This window comes from Brassica rapa, chromosome A03 (genome assembly GCF_000309985.2).
Source record: "Brassica rapa cultivar Chiifu-401-42 chromosome A03, CAAS_Brap_v3.01, whole genome shotgun sequence".
NCBI classification, from domain to species: Eukaryota; Viridiplantae; Streptophyta; class Magnoliopsida; order Brassicales; family Brassicaceae; genus Brassica; species Brassica rapa.
The window spans coordinates 10,596,878-10,615,581 of NC_024797.2; the positions used below are offsets into that span (position 1 = coordinate 10,596,878).

General features: G+C 39.1%; 5 protein-coding genes across 8 annotated transcripts; 2 read left to right on the top strand and 3 right to left on the bottom strand.

Moving 5' to 3' along the window:
* Positions 1-158: 158 nt before the first annotated feature.
* Positions 159-6,633, bottom strand: LOC103857995 (villin-2). Its single transcript, XM_009135262.3, has 23 exons — positions 6,373-6,633; positions 5,766-5,887; positions 5,569-5,668; positions 5,164-5,469; positions 4,896-5,073; positions 4,686-4,818; positions 4,437-4,596; positions 4,205-4,355; positions 4,005-4,108; positions 3,754-3,912; positions 3,539-3,607; positions 3,391-3,459; positions 3,171-3,308; positions 2,913-3,041; positions 2,675-2,822; positions 2,548-2,558; positions 2,322-2,462; positions 2,115-2,240; positions 1,693-1,755; positions 1,487-1,582; positions 956-1,220; positions 682-881; positions 159-589 (listed from the first exon to the last, which is right to left on the bottom strand). The coding sequence occupies exons 2-23, from the start codon at positions 5,819-5,821 to the stop codon at positions 476-478; spliced, it is 2,916 nt and encodes a 971-aa protein (XP_009133510.2). The 5' UTR covers positions 5,822-5,887; positions 6,373-6,633; the 3' UTR covers positions 159-475.
* Positions 6,634-8,658: 2,025 nt separating this feature from the next.
* Positions 8,659-10,126, top strand: LOC103857997 (protein N-terminal glutamine amidohydrolase). Of its 2 annotated transcripts, none has more exons than XM_009135264.3 (6): positions 8,659-8,885; positions 9,087-9,192; positions 9,283-9,360; positions 9,445-9,575; positions 9,655-9,779; positions 9,839-10,126. In XM_009135264.3, exons 1-6 carry the CDS (start codon positions 8,815-8,817, stop codon positions 9,994-9,996), a joined length of 669 nt encoding a protein of 222 aa, XP_009133512.1. In that variant the 5' UTR covers positions 8,659-8,814; the 3' UTR covers positions 9,997-10,126. The 2 variants fall into 2 exon arrangements, with proteins under 2 accessions (XP_009133512.1, XP_033143841.1); XM_033287950.1 differs by having other exon boundaries at positions 9,301-9,360.
* Positions 10,071-12,929, bottom strand: LOC103857996 (probable glycosyltransferase STELLO1). The gene is made up of 3 exons (XM_009135263.3): positions 10,992-12,929; positions 10,791-10,917; positions 10,071-10,728 (listed from the first exon to the last, which is right to left on the bottom strand). The coding sequence occupies exons 1-3, from the start codon at positions 12,686-12,688 to the stop codon at positions 10,252-10,254; spliced, it is 2,301 nt and encodes a 766-aa protein (XP_009133511.2). The 5' UTR covers positions 12,689-12,929; the 3' UTR covers positions 10,071-10,251.
* A 270-nt stretch (positions 12,930-13,199) lies between these two features.
* On the top strand, positions 13,200-15,239 carry LOC103857999. Of its 3 annotated transcripts, XM_009135266.3 has the most exons (5): positions 13,200-13,938; positions 14,021-14,183; positions 14,293-14,624; positions 14,746-14,812; positions 14,908-15,239. In XM_009135266.3, exons 1-5 carry the CDS (start codon positions 13,847-13,849, stop codon positions 14,914-14,916), a joined length of 663 nt encoding a protein of 220 aa, XP_009133514.1. In that variant the 5' UTR covers positions 13,200-13,846; the 3' UTR covers positions 14,917-15,239. The 3 variants fall into 3 exon arrangements, with proteins under 3 accessions (XP_009133514.1, XP_033143839.1, XP_033143840.1); XM_033287948.1 differs by having other exon boundaries at positions 14,746-15,239; XM_033287949.1 differs by having other exon boundaries at positions 14,024-14,183; positions 14,746-15,239.
* A 1,611-nt stretch (positions 15,240-16,850) lies between these two features.
* Positions 16,851-18,556, bottom strand: LOC103857998 (40S ribosomal protein S2-2). Its single transcript, XM_009135265.2, has 2 exons — positions 17,804-18,556; positions 16,851-17,223 (listed from the first exon to the last, which is right to left on the bottom strand). The coding sequence occupies exons 1-2, from the start codon at positions 18,485-18,487 to the stop codon at positions 17,059-17,061; spliced, it is 849 nt and encodes a 282-aa protein (XP_009133513.1). The 5' UTR covers positions 18,488-18,556; the 3' UTR covers positions 16,851-17,058.
* Positions 18,557-18,704: the final 148 nt, after the last annotated feature.

An 18,704-nucleotide genomic window follows, 5' to 3' on the forward strand; every position in this document is an offset into this window, starting at 1 on the left:
AGGATTATTTAGTATGAAGAACTAGTTCTAGTGGCTGAAGTACCAAGGAACGCATGAACCATGTCTACACAGTCAAAAAGTCACAAGACTGATGATATACAAACCTTACCAAACCACTCATAAATATCAAGCATAATGTTCTTAAATAATCACAATAATGAAAGATCCAAATAAAAGAATTTTTAACCCACATCCACAAATTTGTCTCTGGTAAAACAATCATTACAAACTATGACCATCATTACAAGACATCTGATTGTGTTGTAAGAAAATATTAAGAATCAAACCCAAACCAACCCATGAGAGAAAAGTGAGTAAAATTGAAGATAAACCAAAAAAAAAAAAAACAGAACACTCTTCAAACCAACAACAAAAACTGACTGACCACATTCAGTGACTTTAGTATAAAATGAATTGCAGGACGGTGCAAGAATGATGTGTGATATTATGTTCTTTCCATTGGTGTTTGAGTGTTCTAGAACAAGTCAAACTTCTTCTTAAGCAGATCTTGCTTCCAACGAGGTAAGTTGTTGAATGCATCTTTCTCCATCCCAAACACACTTTGGAACTCTTCCTCAGATAGATAAGCCTTGTAAATTGATCACAACAAAAAAAAAACCCGGCAAAGTCAGGCGATATGCAGAGTGATTCAGCTCCTAATACTAACTAAAACCAACTCACCTCTCTGCGCTTGTAATCTATTCCAGTCACTACGTTCTCAGAATTGGCTTTCAGCTGTTCATAGGTGAAATTTGCATCACTTGGTTCTATCACAGATTCATCTTGCTCTTCTGTTTCCTCTTGTTTCACTCCAGGCTCCTCTACTGCAGGTGGAACCTTCTCTTCTTCTGAAGCCTCTACTTGATCATCTTTGGCTTCAGCTGTGGAGGGAGGTAAATATAGTCAATTTTGTTATGTAAATTTTTAAAAAGTGCAATAAAGGATAGAAACTTACTTAGAAGGGAGTCATCTGCTGGGTTGGAGCTAGTAGATCTTCTTGTGGGAGAGGTATCAGGTGTTTTCTTATTCTCAGCAACGAGAACTTGAGAGAGAGCAGCCACTGCTGCTGCTCTCTGTGAAGCCTGACTCGTCCCCACTGACCTTGGTGGTGGTGGCGGCGCTTTAGTTGATGATGAAGAACTAAAAGCAGATGTCAAGGCGGCTAAAGCTTCAGCTCTTTGTCTTGGGCCCTCTTGACTTTCGCTTGATCTGTCCTGGCTCTGCAGTTAAAATGGATGACTATTTAAGTTCACTAATCAAAAGAATCATATGCGACTTGCTAAACATTCTTATGGTTACTTTGTGAACCTCATTAATGTGTACAAGCAGCTTAGTCTAGAAAATCAATTGTATGGATATATTTGTACAAGACTGAACTCTACATTATTACTCTTGATCAAAGTTTTCATAATATCCAATATCTTCAGTCATTTCTCAAAAAAACATATAGTAGAAACATTGGATTCGTGTTTAGATAGATATTTACCGAATAGGCAGGTCTGCTAGTAGAAGAATTGAAGGCAGAGTTTAAAGCAGCGAGTGCCTCAGCCCTTTGCCTTGGTCCACCACCGCTAGACTTATCCTGCAGCAGCACAAGGATAACTATCATGAAGCCAAGAAGACGGAACAAGCAACCCTAAGCCAGTACAAGCACAAGAATAAAGAGAAACAGAGAAAGCAAAGGTCTAGTACCTCCACAACGTGGTGAGTGCCAAATAACAAGGCTGCTTTTTTCTGGAATGAGTTTCCTTGCACCTATTTCACAAAACATTGAAGAAATGTAAAGTTAAAGAAGACGAGAAACTATAAAGGAACGAGGTACAGTACAATCAGATACTTTCAATATTTAGTATCTATTGCCTCCTCTTTTTAACTAGTTGCAGACTTGCTCACTGCCTTTTTTTCAGGCGATCAGATACTTCAATCTAACTTAATCCAATTTATATTGAAGTCGCTGAAACCAGAATCATCATTTCTGTACAGTGTAACATACTCACTTCTACTGAACAATGATGCTATATTTTCCAAATCCCTCTTCAACGCTAAATCTCTAACTAGCTTTCACAGAAAACAAATACTTATGTGCCACTGAGCAAAAGATAAACTAAACTTACAATAGCTTTGCTGTGATCCCAAGAAAAGTAAGTGGTGAAGAAGCATGGTTCGTTCCCTTCATTGATTTTGTAGAGTGGAACTTTAGGAGACAAGCCTTCCAAGGATCCAGCACGATCAATGTATTTCTGCAAAGAAAATGTCTCATTGAGCAAACAGTAGAAAAAAAAAGAGAGGAGAAGCAAAGTTGATAAGGAAATAGAGTTTACTTGGCCAATCTCAAACACAGTTTGCTTTTCCTTGGGGTCCACACATTGACCAACCCAGACAAAAACTTCAGCATGAGTGTCAAGCAAATATATATCCTCAGTCAAGAGATCATCTTGAGCAAAGTTGTAGATCTCTTCAACCTGGAGCAGATCATATTGTAAGAAACCATTTTACAAAATACACATCTCGGATAAAGAAAGTTGTGTAATATCGCCAATATCTCACCTGAAACTTTCCTGCAGGCAGACACATTTGAAAGATAAGTGATACAGTTAGAATACAGTTAAATGCGGAAAAGTATATATAAGAGTAAAGAATCACAATGATCATCATCCTATTGTTATATATTCACCTCTGTTGATAGAAAATGAGAATAAGTGAGGATCCCTGACAGTCTCAGGTGAAGCCTTCTTGCTGGTGAAGTTCTGCTTTCCTCCAAGTGCAAACCAAAAGGTTGAGCTCTCTGTTCCTTCTTTGGCATGCTTGAGTGTAACCCCAGGCTGACATAGCAAGAAACAGAAGATGATTAACATATATCAAAGAAAAATTTCTATCCAAATAAAACAACACAGTATGAGCTAAAAACAAACCTTCAAGAACTCAGCAACTTTAGCAGCCAGTTCAAGCAGTTCATGCGCACTTTGATTTCCATGCCAAAGGAACATAGAAGTACCAGATTGCAGTAGGAAGCACTCATAAGTGTTCAAAGATGTTGCCACCTAAAGGAAGTACCACAAAAACAAATACGAGTTAAAACAATTAATCATCCATTGATACAAAGCTCTGAACAAATAACACACACAGTTATTTTACAAATAAGAAGACAGAAATTGAAGGTAGTCAAGTACCGGTTCAACTTGCAGCGCCTTGTTATTGTGAACTCCAGTTCCAGATACTTGAATTAGTGAAATTGAATCTGGTGTGTATGTTTCATCTGGTGAACCTTTCTCCTCCACGTTGCTTTTGTACCCAGAGCTCAAACCACCCTTAAAATCCCATTTAAACCATATTAATCAATCACTGTGCTTTCTCTTGCAACCAAGTTCAGTTTCATCTTCATACAAATACCTTTAGGATCACCATAGGTTGGAAAAGGGCAACAAACTGTGGAGGCTCTTTACCCTCGTATATACGGCCCTGCAAGAAGACCCCATCACTTATCCATCTTTCTAGTACCATTCATCATTTTGCTTTCAACAAAAAGAAAATTTTGTACCTGCACAGGTCTTCCCTTTAATGAGTTTGACATTGCATTCGCTAGTCTAATTGCTGTATCTTGGTCCTCCTGGATAAAAACATTATGTTCATAGAGATGAACTAACAGTACAACTAGTAACATCAGGAAGAAACTTAGACATGCCAAATTAACCAACATATAGAAGCATTAATAAAGCCATTGTATACTTCTGTCATTATTTAAATTAAAATTACCTGAATGCTACTCTTTCCAAACCAACAGCACAAGAAATAGTCTTCTTTCCTATCTCCAGCATGATAAGTGTAGAGGACCAAATAACAGTCCCCAGAATAGAACTTGCCAATATCTTCCTTAGGTAAGGGACTCTTGGCTTTACCATCAACAACCCAAACCTAATACATAAGCATAACGATATATACATTAGTTAAAATGGATAAAATTCATAGCAAAAGCGTAGGTAACAAGTCAAAACAGACAAACAGACCTCCAACTTTCCACCAGCTTCAAGCAGAGGTGGGACATCCTCATTCACTGGTGTTGCACTTTTCGAAATGCCCTTGAGCCCAACATTTTGTTGCTTCAGCATAGCTAGAGAAATGGTGCAGTGCCATTAGTATAAGACAGTGCTAAAAATACCGTTAAATGTTTTTACTTATCAAATAGAGTTTCAAAGTGGTGTTTTACCAGCAACTTTTCCTCGTCCTTCTTCGTTACCAGGGGCAGCCGAGCCTGATGGCCAAGAGTCAAAGTTAGACTTGAAAGAGTGTGACTCGTAACCTTGGATAACACGAGTAACTCGTGTTGCCTTTGGCCTGTTTTCACTAGCAAGAAACTCCTGGAAACAAAAGGTAAAAAAGTGAGAACCTATAATTGAGATAAGAGTTTTCTTTTTGAAGGTTTCCACTTTTTTTTTTACCTCAGCAGATTGATTAGCAGCTTTCCTCTCATCCACTTGAGTTACACGACCAACCCAGACAAACACCTCAGCACCACAGTCCAAGAGGTAGCACTTAGTGTTCTCCAGCATAGATTTGGATAGGTCACCGTCTATAGGCTCCATCTGACCATCAGTGATGCTAAACAAAAGAGTAACAACATATCAAATACCTCCATCATATTGGAAACTAACAGGCCACCAGAGTATGTTTACAGAGAAGCTGAATACCAATAAAGCTTAGGTGGAGTTGATTCCGGGATAACATCATCATCATTAGCAACTTTCCTTCCAATTGGAGCAAACCCACCAAAGAGGACCCAAAACTCACCAGAATCTGATTCTGTATCTAATTTCCCATCATCTGTTACGCAAGGAGATACATAACACACATAAGTTTCCACCATAACACACCCAAAAACTGAGGAAGAGGATGCTTACCAACAATAGCAACATCGCAAGTTCCTTCGTGATACTTGTCTTTCAAATACTGAACAACTTCCAAAGCTTTGGCTCTCTCCTGAATGTTCGAGTTCGCACCGTTGAACTGGTAGATCTTTTCCTTGGTGTCCAAGATAAACACATCATCATGATTAAGCGACGAGCGTGCAAAAGGAACCTACAAACAAACACAAAGAACAGAAGCAAAAGTTAATGTACGTTTGGTAATCACTGTTCTGATGCAAAAGAGAGTGCAATAGTTTCAAACCTGCTTCAAACGGATTGCACGTTTCCCTTTGCAGGTATATAACCGTGTCTCAAACACCTCTTCTTCAGGTGTTTTGAAACCAGACGCAACACCACCCTCTAACGGTATAATACATGGCTTGAAGTAAGACAAGAACTTGTCAGACTCATGACCTTGAATCTCCCGGTGTTGGACAGCACGGCCTCCAAGAACTGCGTCGAGTTCAACTGTTTTAACAGCTGCTGTCCCAGATTCATCCTGACTAGTGTCTTTCCCAATCCAGAAATGTATATCAAACAGATAAGCACCTCCTTTGTTCTGTGTTGTCTGCGCAAGTGGAAGATAAAACATAACACAAAGGTGAATGAATGATAAATAACAAAAAGAGGGAACACAAGTTGAACAAGCAAAAAGACAATTCAAAACCTGCAAGACAATGTAAGTGTCTCCCATGTAGAACTTTCCATGTTCAGTCTTTGGTACAGGAACCGCCTCGAAATTCTCGATTCTCCAGATCTCAGTTCCTCTGCAAGAATGTTAAGCTCAACATCCTCATCATACAATCCAAACATAAAAAGAATCTAATACTAATGAGAAAGTAGTTATGTTGCTGGAAAGCATACGGTTTCTGTCCAGCTCCTTGAAATGCAGGATCCAGTACTTTTGCTGACCCAGACATTTTCAGTAAAGCTCAAATCCTTGTTTTGTGTGTGTGTGTGTGAGGTATAAACACAGGCCAATGAACCTGTTCAGTCAAAACATACAGAACAGAGAGAAACATATGAGAAGATGATCAGCCAGATTCTATCATTCATTATCTCAACTTGCCAAATCATAAATGTGGACGGTGGATAATAATAATAATATATTTCAACAACACGACATCCATCTGCCTTTATTAAACAATGATCATGAAAAGTCCTGGCAGAGATTGATCACTGAGAGATAAAACTCATCGTTAGCTTATGATCCAATAAATATTCATTTCCAGATTAAAAAAATCGAAACTTTTGTGATTTCTAGACATTGATCATAGATGATTCAGAATACCCATTAAGAAAAATCGAGACTTTACATAATTAGACAAGCAAAATAGAAATTTTAAAACGATTTAATCAGATCAAACAGAGAGGGATCTGCATCGTGGACAGAGCAACGTACGAACACAATCATATGGAAATTTTCAGATGATCCGTCATTAGTCAAACCGATCCGGATCAAGAGAAGTACCTGTATAAAGATCTGTGTGTGGCACTAAGAGATGAAGACGACGAGCTGGAGATTAGAAAAGGAAATGGAAGCCGATCATGAAAGCGAATTGAATTATTATTTGAAAGAAACAGAGAGAGTGTGCGCTGTGTGATTACTTTTCTAATGCCTTTTTCGTAAAGTTTTTATTTTTTTTCTTCTTAGATTTATTACAGTAGAGAGATGAATGATTGTATACGACGAGATGAAGAAGAAAGAGGGAGAAGACAATGGTTTGAAAAAGACGTTCAATAGTTCTGTCTAATTTATTGCGAGAAAAAAGATCTACCGACCAATGTTGGCTTTTCAATTTCTCACTGCATTTAAATAAAAGATCTACATTAAGTGGGGGAAAAAATATATGAAAATCCACATTAAACCCAAATTTAAGACACGTTTCTGAATTTTTGGGTTGAAAATGGACTTATTGGAAAAATATATTAAAATTTTTAGCTATTTTCATAAATGTTTATTCTACAAAATTCGTAAAAATATTATTCATATATTTATGTTATAATGATAAATAGTAACCTAGTTTTGTTTTTGGGAAAAGAATAACAAACTAGTTATATTAAAAAAACACAACATTTACATTTCCAAAATGATATCACATATGTAGGATAAGATATTACTGATCATTCAACGGAAATAACTATTTAAATGCATTATGCATAGTTTTAGTAAATATAGAATGTTGGAATATGAAAAAGTCTTAGAAGAATGAATAAGATATATCATATGTTAATGGAGAAATTGTACTCATCATCTCACTATTTCAGAAGGATATGGTGTTCTGTTTTTAGCATGTGTATAAGTGTATTTGCTCAACTGAACTCTTTAGAAAATTCAGCACTTTCCATATAATAAAAAGCATTCATAAAAATACAATAAACCAGATAAAAGAAAGTAAAACAGCCTTACTTTATACTTTTAAGCTTTTATCAGAGGCCATGGAGATATAGATGATACTCTTCTTTTCTCTCAACTTTATTTTTCAACACTTATTTTTTTTCTCATTTTTTGGGTATATACCAAAAATATTAACAGGATATACAATCATAGTTATGTACTTTGAAAATGATATTTTCAGAATCAGCTACCCTTCACATCTTGTTTGTATTTTTTGTTTTGTTGCTCAATAATTTGAAACATTTTATATACAAAGACTACTACTCTCATAAAATGAATGTTTAATTTTTAATTCTAGAAAGCCAACATGTTATAAGTGTTTAAGTAAACACTAAAAATAGGAGGATACGAGTTTGGATTTACATATTTACATATTTAGATCTCGAGCAGCTATACGTTTGTACCATATACCAAAGAAGTGACTCATTCAAAACAATGAATCGGACTAATGTTGATCTCTTGTTTGAATATGAAGGGACTTGATATGAATCTATAGCCTATACTATAGGCCCTATAGGATACGGGTTCGATGATTGAATACTATGGTGCTTTTAGGAATTAGGCATATATTAACACATCTGGGCTTAAAAAGACGAAAACATGTCATGTGTAAAAGTGTCACCCACCACATATCTTAACCGAAATTCTCAAAGCTATATATAAAGGCAAAATGGACGGTCCACGAACTTGCCTCAATTTCTCATATCACGTGGAAGGCCCCATGTTTTTCTTCTTCATTTTCTTTTTGTTGATTATTAATAATTTTGTCTACGTGATCGGTCTCTGTTCCACACAGAAAGATTACAGAACGGTTTGATTTGTTTTCGTCTCCTGATATAAAAATAGATGTAGACGTTAAACTCTAGTTAATTGCGGGCCTTGACACCACCCCAACCAAGCACTCGCTTCCGGCAGCCAATTTTATTATAGTTATTTCGGCCATAAAATTAATAATGCTCTCTTGATCTGGTGGCAAGTTACCTTGTACTAAGTTCGAAGCTCCAACATGCATTTTGTAAACTGATTTTTGTAAAAATATGCAAAGCAGCCCCAAAAAAAATTATTGCTTGCAGCCTAAGAATATCTAGGACGGGCTGTCAACAATGCATTAATGTAATCAAAATTGTATCCAGATTAAAAAAATTTCGTGAAAGGACTAAACTCATTCTTCTTCTTCTTCTTCATTTGGTGGCTAATCTCTTATACACACTCTGCAAAAAAAAATCTCTTATTCAGTAACTTAGGTATGTGTTTCATCGTCTTCAAGTACTCTTTATCCGTGATACGTATATACGGTGCCGTTCTAACTTATCCATGATACGACGCCGTTATAACTTATCGAGTATACGACGCCGTAATATTATTCATGAAACGACGCCGTTATCACTTATCCGTGATACGACGTCGCAAGATCGATAATATTGCAGACTCTAGAGTTAGAAGATGGAGAAGATGATCAAAGTTGGTGGAAGTAACAAAAATATAGAAGAACACTGATCAAATCCAAAGGAAAACATGTCCAGCGTCATCATCTCGGAGCTTCCGGCGATGGATGCTACTCGGTTCCAGCACACCCCTTACTACTGGTATTCTTCAACCCCTTATTCGATTTAGGCTTCTTCAAATGATAGAGCTTCTTAGACTTAACTTGTTTACACGATTTTACAAAACCCATTTAGGGTTTTTTAGTTGATTTAGTTCTCTTTCGGACAATCTTTTGTGTTTTTGGTGGTTGGTTGGTACATGTAAGAACTTAAGAAAAATGTTGACTTTTTTTTATTTTGTAGCGAAGAGAACGTGTATCTACTCTGCAAGACGTTGTGCGAGAATGGTGTAGCGGATGAGACGGGTTCTGATCTGTTTGTTGTTTTCATCTCCAATGAGAGGAAGCAGGCAAGCATGTTTGGTCTTTGTCTCCATTACACACTGTTTCATGTGTAATCAGAGTGTCCATGTCCATGTCCATTTATTGATGATTTGTAGGTTCCACTTTGGCATCAGAAAGCTAGTACCAGAGCTGATGGGATTGTTCTCTGGGATTATCATGTCATCTGTGTCCAGGTATAACTATAAAGCCACCAGCTTTGGACTGTATTGTTGTTGGAAGTGGCCTTGATTTTGGTTTTATTCTATTGGTATGAATAGAGGAAGAAAGAAAGTGATTCTGAGCCTTTAGTGTGGGATCTCGATTCGACTTTGCCTTTCCCTTCTCCGTTAGCTTCTTACGTGACTGAGACTATCCAGCCATCTTTTCAGCTCTTTGCTGAATATCAGAGGTACATCCATCACTGTACCATCAAGTAACCTTTGTCAAAGCAGTAGCCTCATTTTGTTCTTTTGTCTGGTTGAGATCAGGTTCTTTCGCGTTGTGCATGCTCCTCTCTTCTTCAAGCACTTTGCTTCCGATAGAAGGCACATGAAAGCGCCTGATGGAAGCTGGATTGCTCGACCTCCACCCTATCAGCCCATTGTTGCCCAAGGTAAAACTACTTCCCCATTGACAATACTCATTTCCTCATTTGTTGTTTTGCTTTTGAAGACGGAGTCTTGCACAATTTGAGTGAGTACACTGCCATGAGCGCTACGGATACATTGTCGAGCTTGGATCCTGACACAGTGAGAGAAGCAATTTCACAGAAACTTGGCGTCTTTGTGAGCCACTCTCAGCTTCAAGACCTCTTCACCAAGCTTCCTTAACCTTCCAATGTCTTAATCTTAACTTTTAGTTTCAAGCCTTGTTTCTAACTTTCTGAAACATTTTCTGAGATTGATTTTAGATGGGGAAACATTTTACACTTACGAAATGTATGGTTACAATTGAACATTACATGACTTTCTCCACAACCCCCAGAAGCAAAAAAATTTCTGAAAAGAGAACCAAAAAGACACAATCTTTGTATTAACCCTGTTTTTTTCTTTCTATCATGGCTCTATCCCCTGACTCTGTCATCATCATACCAATTCCATTAGTAACGGGTCACCTTCAGCCATTTGTCCAACCAATTTGATGAAATCTTGTTCACTCGATATGCTCCAGGGATGAACAGCAGGTGCTTGAGCAGAATACAAACTCAAAGAAGAGTTAAACGAAGACGACTTCCTCTTATACACCATTGATCCAAGAACCGGGTCAAAGTTCTGAGGCGAATCCATCGACATGAAGAACATTGGCACAGCCACTTTGTAATGCAAGTCCATATCTCCCACGAGCTCCACAAGGTCGTTAAAGTCGGTTACAAGTCGTTTAGGCACGTAGAATACCTCTGAGCTGCATACCGTTAAGGTGTCTTGACTGTTCTTGGCTGCTTCCTTGTAGTTAACTTGGAAATGAGCTGGCATTGTACTCACAATTCTCTTCACTAACTCGGCTTGTGTAGAGAACCAATCAGACTTCCCGGTGGGTTTAACTGATGTCCATGACTTCGACACCTAATAAGAAGTTTCCTTGTAAGAAACACACAGAGATAGCGAAGGAAAAGACAATGTTATACCTTGTCTGTAGTCCAAATCTTAGTCTTGTCGGCTTGAAGTAGGTTCCAGTAGTTGAGAACTGTATCATCTTCAACAAACAAGAACCCTTCTGCGCTACTGTATCGATCAAATATCTTCGGTAGATGCCTGAAACATACACACAAACGTACCATTAGAATGCTAAAACTTCAGTACTTAATCTTGAGTAAGTTCTTACTTACTTGTAAATGTGATCTTGTTTGGCTTCTTCAACATAGAGATCAGAGTTCTTCTGAGAAGACAATATCACAACGGTCTTGAACACTCTTCCGTAAAGCAACCTCCACTCTAGAGCGGTTCGCTCAACGGGACCACTACAAAACATAACAAGAACAACGTTCCCAAAGTTCTTCCTCCACCTTATCAAGTTCCCTATCTCAGTGCTCACCGTACCCGTCTCCTCAACACCTAGATGAACCGAAGGCAGCTTCCTCGGAACAAACTCTTTTCTATCCCCGTGACCGATAGTAGCTCGTGGGCGATCCAGTTCAAGTGACATCAGCCTAGGCTGTTGGTAGCCGACAGTAATCAAATCCTGAAGCCAAGCAGCTGTGAACTTCAAGTCCTGTTCTGTCCAAAACCCTTCTTCAGCCATAGCAAAGCTCAGATCAAGTATCGTCTCAAAGAAACTGTGCTTTTGAGATCTCCAAGCGAGTAAGAACTTGATCAAACGACCGACATTGACATGAAGATCCTTCTCTTCAGCAAAAGGGTACGCTTCGATTCTATCGAACCGGTGAGCAGTAGGTGGATAAACAGCAACGTAGCCACCAAGCTCCCACAGTAACCTCTGTCCCCAGTACCCTCTCAGCACATCAGAAGCCATGGAACTAACCGAAACAGGAAGCATCAACCCCCAAAACGCCGCCGAATGGTAAAGAGTATTAAACGAGTTAACAGGAACCATCACACCCTGAGGCAAAGCCACTTTGGGAGCATGCTCATCGAACCTAATATCAAAAGGTTCTAACGTCGTCTTCCTCGTGAAGTAAAACACCGAATCAACATCAGGTAAACCATTCGAAACCCCTTGCTGTATAAACTGCTTACCACCAAACACCTCAGTGTAATACTCCTCGTGATTAATCTCACCTACATTCTCTAACGGCAACCCTCTAGGCCAAACCGAACGCTGTCCGAAATGAATATAAGGATTCACCACAGTCCTATTAGGATTCTCGTGACTATACTGCAGAACCGGCTCTTGCTTAGCATCTTCACCAACCAACTCAACATCAAAATGCTTCCCTAGATCTCCATCAATCACTTCCCCACGATCATCAGCATCATAGATCTTCTTAGCACCGTGCTGGATCGCGAACAAGTAACCGACACTCTTCCTCACGAAGGAATCATAAGGCAAGTGGTCTAAAACGCGGTAACCCAACTCAGCTTGAGCGTCTAGAGAGAGAAAGATCGCACCTTTGAGACTCCAATCCTTAGGTGTCATCGAGTTTCCGACAGCTAGAACCTGCCAGCCTCGGATCTTCACCAACCCTTTAAGCTCCTCGGTGGGGTACTTGGTCACCGACACGACGATCCACTTCTCGGTGAGGAAGCTGGCGTAAGGGGAGGTCTTGTCGGGGAGGACTTGGATCGAGCTCCATTTGATTTGAGGGCGAGTGAGGGGCTGGAGAGATTGAGTTGACTGTGACTGGAAACAGAGGAGGGAGGCAGTGTCGGTGGTGTTGTAGAGGAAGAAGAAAGACGCTACGGTGACGATGAAGAGGAAGAAGATGACAATCCTAGAGACGTTCTCGGAGACCCAAGAGGTAAAGTCTAGGTTTTTCGGTTCGCTGAAGCGTCGGATCTGTTGGTGAGTTGGTAGCTCTCTGATCTGAGACTTGGGCGGCTTCGCCGCACGATCTTGAACCAACATCGGATCCAGAAAAGCCTGAAACTTTCTGAATCAGGAGGACAGTTTCAGATCCCACACGCACTTTCTGAGATTTGTGAATTTTTCCAACAGAAAGGAAGTGGTAGGTGACTTGTCTGAATCAGAACAACCGGTATGTAATGTAATGCGGTGGTTGGAAGTGACGTTGCTTAAGCTTGAATGCAAGTCGGGGTCTGTGTGTGAGCTGTAAGGGTCAATGGCACACTTGTGAGTTTCTTTCTTTATTTATCTTCTAATCCCAAAGAGACAATTAAACAGTAATTCTTGGTGTAATCTGTAGTAGGACCAGGCAAACCATCACATTTAAGCAAAAGCTATCTATTATTATTAAAGTTATAATACGGAAATGTTTTTATACCGTACTTGCTAGATAAATAGTAATAACAGAGATACGAGGATGAAAATTTTATCTGATTTCCACTTTTTTATTTTATCAATTTATTGAACCAATTATAAAAGCAAAAAAGTACTATAAATTTGAATATTTTAAATATTAGATTTAAGAGACAGTATAGGGAAAGACTGCAACATAACAGTTTTTTACAGTACCAACTTTCTAATATTAAAAAAAAAATTCTAATATTAGCAATTTTCTCTAAATATATTATTTTTTGTAAAATCATTTCAATCCATTTATATATTTATATATTTATTCATTTAAACTCTAGAAGCTGAATTTTACTATAGTGCATTTTATAATTAAAAATACTACCGAATTTAAATTTTTAAAGTTTTTCGATTTTCGAAAGATATATAATTCAAAATGCTCTACAATTTTAAGAATTGAAAATTGAACTTCTATTATTAGTAAATTTTTCTTCTTTTTAGTAGTTAAAGGAAGATAAAAAAAAATCAATTTCCAAATTCATAATTATGCAGATGTAAGGCTATATAGCATAAATAAAAATAAAACTATAATTCCGGTTTAATCAGCTTCGATCAAACAGCTTTCACCGGAGGCTTTTAGTAGATTTAGTAATGGGCTCATTAGAAGGCCAAGCTTCAATATAGAAAAGCCCATCAAAAGGGAGATATTTCTCTCTCACACAAAAAATTCAAAAAATAAAAGAGAGCTCAGATCATACCGCCACTATAAGAAAAAACGCAGAGAAAACTTGCTTCAGAAGTTCAAAATCGAAGATGACTGAGTTCCCTTCTTCGATCGAGATAGAAGTCGCGTCGTCTCTCCTCCTCCTCCTCTCCTCCGATCCAATCGTCTTCTCTTCACCAAGGTACGCTTATGAGTTTCGAATCGCCGAAACGCTTCAAAATCTAACTTACGCCCTTCGTTGATTCTCAAAATCGCATTCGCAGTAGTCACAGATCTGGATCTGAGGAGGAGAATCGCTCGCTGTGTGGCGAAATCCATGGTCAAGTAAGCATGAGCTTGGTGTCTAAGAGATCGTGCGATTCGGCTATCTCCAACAGTGGCTCGTCGTATCGGAAGCGCTCTGAGGACGACTTCATGAACTTCAAGGTGCGCTCGAGATTCGCTAGGTGTTGGATTATTCTACGTTGGTTTGCGATGATGGATGCGTGCTAGGAACAGATTACGTTTTAGGATTTTTGATTCGATTGCTATGCAGATTGCTAGAAAACGCCGCACGAATGTGGTTTACAGCTCTGTTGATTCCAAGTTGGTAACTCATTCGAAGAATCTAGAGATTGATGATCTCTCCAAGGAGGAGTCTTGCTTGTCTACAGGCTCCAACGAGGTTTCAAGCACGGAGAGCAGGATCATAGCCGCGAGCTGTGAGAAACCACATAGAGATTCAAAGAAGAAAGAGAGTCACAGGTCGAGTTCCATTAGACGTAAGGCTGGAAAGATCTTGGAGTTTCTTGACACCAGCGCCTCTTCTGAAGTTAAGATCCGTCAAGTGCTTGGAGATAACGCAGATACAAGCAAAGCTCTCAGAATGTAAACATACTCTCTGCCTCTCTCACACTCAAACACAACACAAAAGCACCAACTTTTCACAGGATTCCATCAAGCAAGTTTCTCTTTTTTTGGGAAGCTAAGACATGGATTCTTGATGCAGGCTGGTGAAGATTGGTTATGTGAAGAGGTCTGGAGCAGGAGGAAAGCATCAGCCCTTTATTTACAAGGTACAAATCTGGATAATCACAAACTCAAATGCATATATATATATATATATATGACTACCATCTTCTAATGAAGCTCTTCTCTGTTTTCTATGTAGATTGCATGACGAAACTAAACTAGTGCTTGAGGCAAGTCAGACTTTATCCTCCTCCTCCTCCTCCGATCTTCTGTTTATACACGGTATGAGTTCATCCTCTTGATGCTTGGTTACTATATGAAAACTATAATGGACATATATACATATATTATATACATATATATGGTCTAAACGTATGTATAGAATGCTTAAGCACTTACATGAACTGAGAAGGGTGGCTTACATTGCCTCTGCATCATTCCATCTCAGTTCATGAAACTTAAAAGAATGTGCTTTCTTTCATAGTCATAATAATGTCTCCATTGACAATATATAAAACTACCGTCTTTGTTCTTCCTAATCTCTGCTCTTGTCGACAAAGGCTAGGATCTTTAGTCATCAAAGTTTACTCTTGGCTTTTATGAAACTCTCTTTCTAGCAATTGATGTCAAATTAAGGTCTTACAACCAGACATGATAAAGGAAAAAAAAAGGAAGCAATAGTTTTCTTCTGTATAATGAAATGAGATTAAGTCCTCAAGAGTTTGAGTTGTCCGCATCCCCTGAACGACCTGTGAAGAGGCTGGGAGTTTCTGAAACCCACAATGTCTTCGATTTCAACAGATGGTGAAGGGACTACATTTTTATCGCTTGCCTTTTCTTTCAAATGCTGACTCCCATCCCATATACACACTCTTATGCTCAACGATTTCTACCGTGCTGCTCCAATCTTGATGTATTCCTCGAAGAAATCTATTAACTCCTGCTTCTGAAGCTACCTTAGTGCCGCAACCTGTCCACACGTTTAACCCCATTCTCTCATCAATTAGTTGCTCCCACACAACTTCATACTCACTTGAACTAATCCTCTAGTGATTCAATTATTCGAGCGGTTATCTTAGTTTAGAAGATAGGAGGAAGCTGGTTCTGTACCTCTGCCTCTTTTCGGTTGAACTTGAGTGTTCCACTTTGAGACTCTCGCCAGTAAAACCGATATTGCTCCTTCAAGTTCCTTGGGTTTTTCAAGCTTCATGTCTATCAAAGCTGTTACATTGAGAAAGAGTAACTAATGTCAGTTAAAAGGATCATATTGTAAAGCTAGATTAGTTGAACTAACTGGTTTACACATCTCACCTTGAATTCCTTTTCACTTATCTCGCGAAGTTTACTCTCAAAGCTGTTCCATAAAGACTCCACCCTCCAATCAATATGTTCAGGACCCTGTTTAAAACCAAGGCAGTTACAGACGAGCATTACAGGTTATTACAGAAACTCCAACTGATAGAGACGGTTTGGTTACCTTGACTGATGACTGCATAATGAGCTGTACCCCATAAATGCTAGAATCGTACCTAAGTTGCAGAAAAGCGTGTGATTAGATGGATTGCAGAGCGGTATACTAGGAAATGAGAGAGCAAAAATATATATACCTTTTGAGTAAGTGCAGTGATGTAACCAAGTTGCTCGACCGTTCTAAGTTGGTGAAAGATGGCTTGCTTTGCAACAAGACCAAATAGCTGAAGCTTAATATTCATGGCAAAGTCATCTCTATGAACCTATTCACAGTAACCGAAGTTTCAGTAAGCCAACAAAAGAATACTTCAAAAGGCCAAAATAAATCTGAGACAAGAAGTACCTGAATATAGTGTGTACTAGAGCAGAGTTTTCATCACTGGGGTTTAAGCCATCTTCGAAGTAGAAATACTTCACTCCTTCAAGTTCTACAACTCTATTAGTTAAGCTTCATTCCATCTATGGCTAATGTCGTTACAGAGCCTGCTAGTTCTTGATAGATGTCGATCTTTGTTGTCTGGTTTAGGCTTCTTTCCAACTACTACTTCATGTCTGCTTCTTGTGTTTTCGAACAATATATGTTAAATATATAAAAGCAAGTTGTTAAAATCCTTCAATAGAATAAACCTAAGAATGTTTCACATGAACGACATAGCCAAGGTAGTAGAAAGTTGGTGAAAAAAACTGGATCTGACTGAGGCAAAAAACTAGAACATTACCATCCATAATTTAAAAACTGAGCAAAAGTAACATTTTGAGAAGAGATGAAAACAGAAGATGGAATCCAGCAACATATACTAATAATAGCAAAGGTTCGAGCATAAGCATAAACTCATGAAAGTATAAAATCCAAAAAGAAAAGGGAGGACATTCTTGTTATTTAGGAGGCTTGGTCTTCGGCCTCGGTGATGGCTTTCGTAGTTGGAGTTCCCTTTTCGGCCAACAGATCTGTGTACTCTTGATACGGAGATTTTTTAAAACTCGTCTCTTTCCAGAACTCTGGTGTCAGGAATCCGTAAGTCTTCTGGAGGCAGTCGAATGTAGCCTGCAAACACAATGAGGCAGAGAGATTAAACCAATGAAACGATTCACAAACATCCAACATAACAAACCAATAGATACTGAAAAAACGAACAATTAAGGTTATATATAGGAGGTACAAACTGAGGTTATTCTGTATTCAAATCTCTATCAAAATTGATGATGATCAGACTGATCAAGCTTGCGATTAGACATAAACACACAAACACAACCATATGACGAACAGACAGCTCAATATTAACCATTTACTTTAGAATGCAGCAAACAGATGGCATAAGGGAAACAAAAAGATGAGACGGAAGATTAATTAATGAATGATTAACAAAGCAATACATAATCAAAAACTGAGGTTACTAAAATCTCTATCAGGATTAATAATGTTCCGACAGATAATGTCTGAAGCGACTCTAATTACCCACAAACAGACAGGTCAATGGATAATTTACTACAGAACACACAGCTAAAAATGGCACTAAACAATAACTAAACGATCTAAAATGACAGAAAGAATTCACATTTAAAAAAGTAATTGACATTTCAAAGCAATTCGCTCAAAAGGAAACAACTTTTCAGAAAGATCAAACCTTGACGAAGTTTCCAAGAGTCTTAGTAGATCCCCTGGAAGAAGTGAAAACATCATCAATCCCAGCGAACTGAAGAACCTTCTTAGGAACCCTAGCGGCCACGATACCAGCACCTCTCGGAGCAGGCACCATCCTCACCGTAACGGAACCACACTTCCCCGTAACCTTACAAGGAACCGTATGAGGCTTCCCAATCTTGTTACCCCAGTAACCTCTCCTCACCGGAATCACAGACAGCTTCGCCAATATAATCCCACCTCTGATAGCAGTAGCCACCTCCTTAGAGCACTTCACACCCAAACCAACATGCCCATTCGTGTCTCCGACAACAACAAAGGCCTTGAACCTCGTCCTCTGACCGGCTCTGGTCTGTTTCTGAACCGGCATGATCTTCATCACTTCGTCTTTGAGAGTTGGACCGACGAGGAGATCGATGATCTGGTACTCCTTGACTGGGAGCGAGTGGAGGTAGATCTGCTCCAGCTTCTGGATTTTACCGCTCTGAACGAGACGGCCGAGCTTGGTCACTGGCGTCCACTTCTCCTCCTCAGTGGGTCGGCCTCCGCGTCTTCCACCACGTCCTCTTGGACCGCCTCGTCCACCGGCACGACCGCCGAATCCACGTCCGAAACCTCCACGATCTCCACCTCGCTCGGCGCCGCGTTCTCCTCCACGTTCAGCCATTTTCGAATCGGAGTGTGTTGCGAGAGTGGGAAGCCCTAGCTTGCGGCGAAAGTGTTATTATACATTGTTCAGATGGTAGAAATGAGTTAGGGTTTCTGAAGGCCTTGTCAAGGTTTGTTTCGTAAGTTTAATGGGCTTTATTAGCCTAATAAAGTCCTCGGCCCAATTTTGTAAATATTCAAAAGTAGTTGCTGTGGGATTTGAAGATAAGATCAGC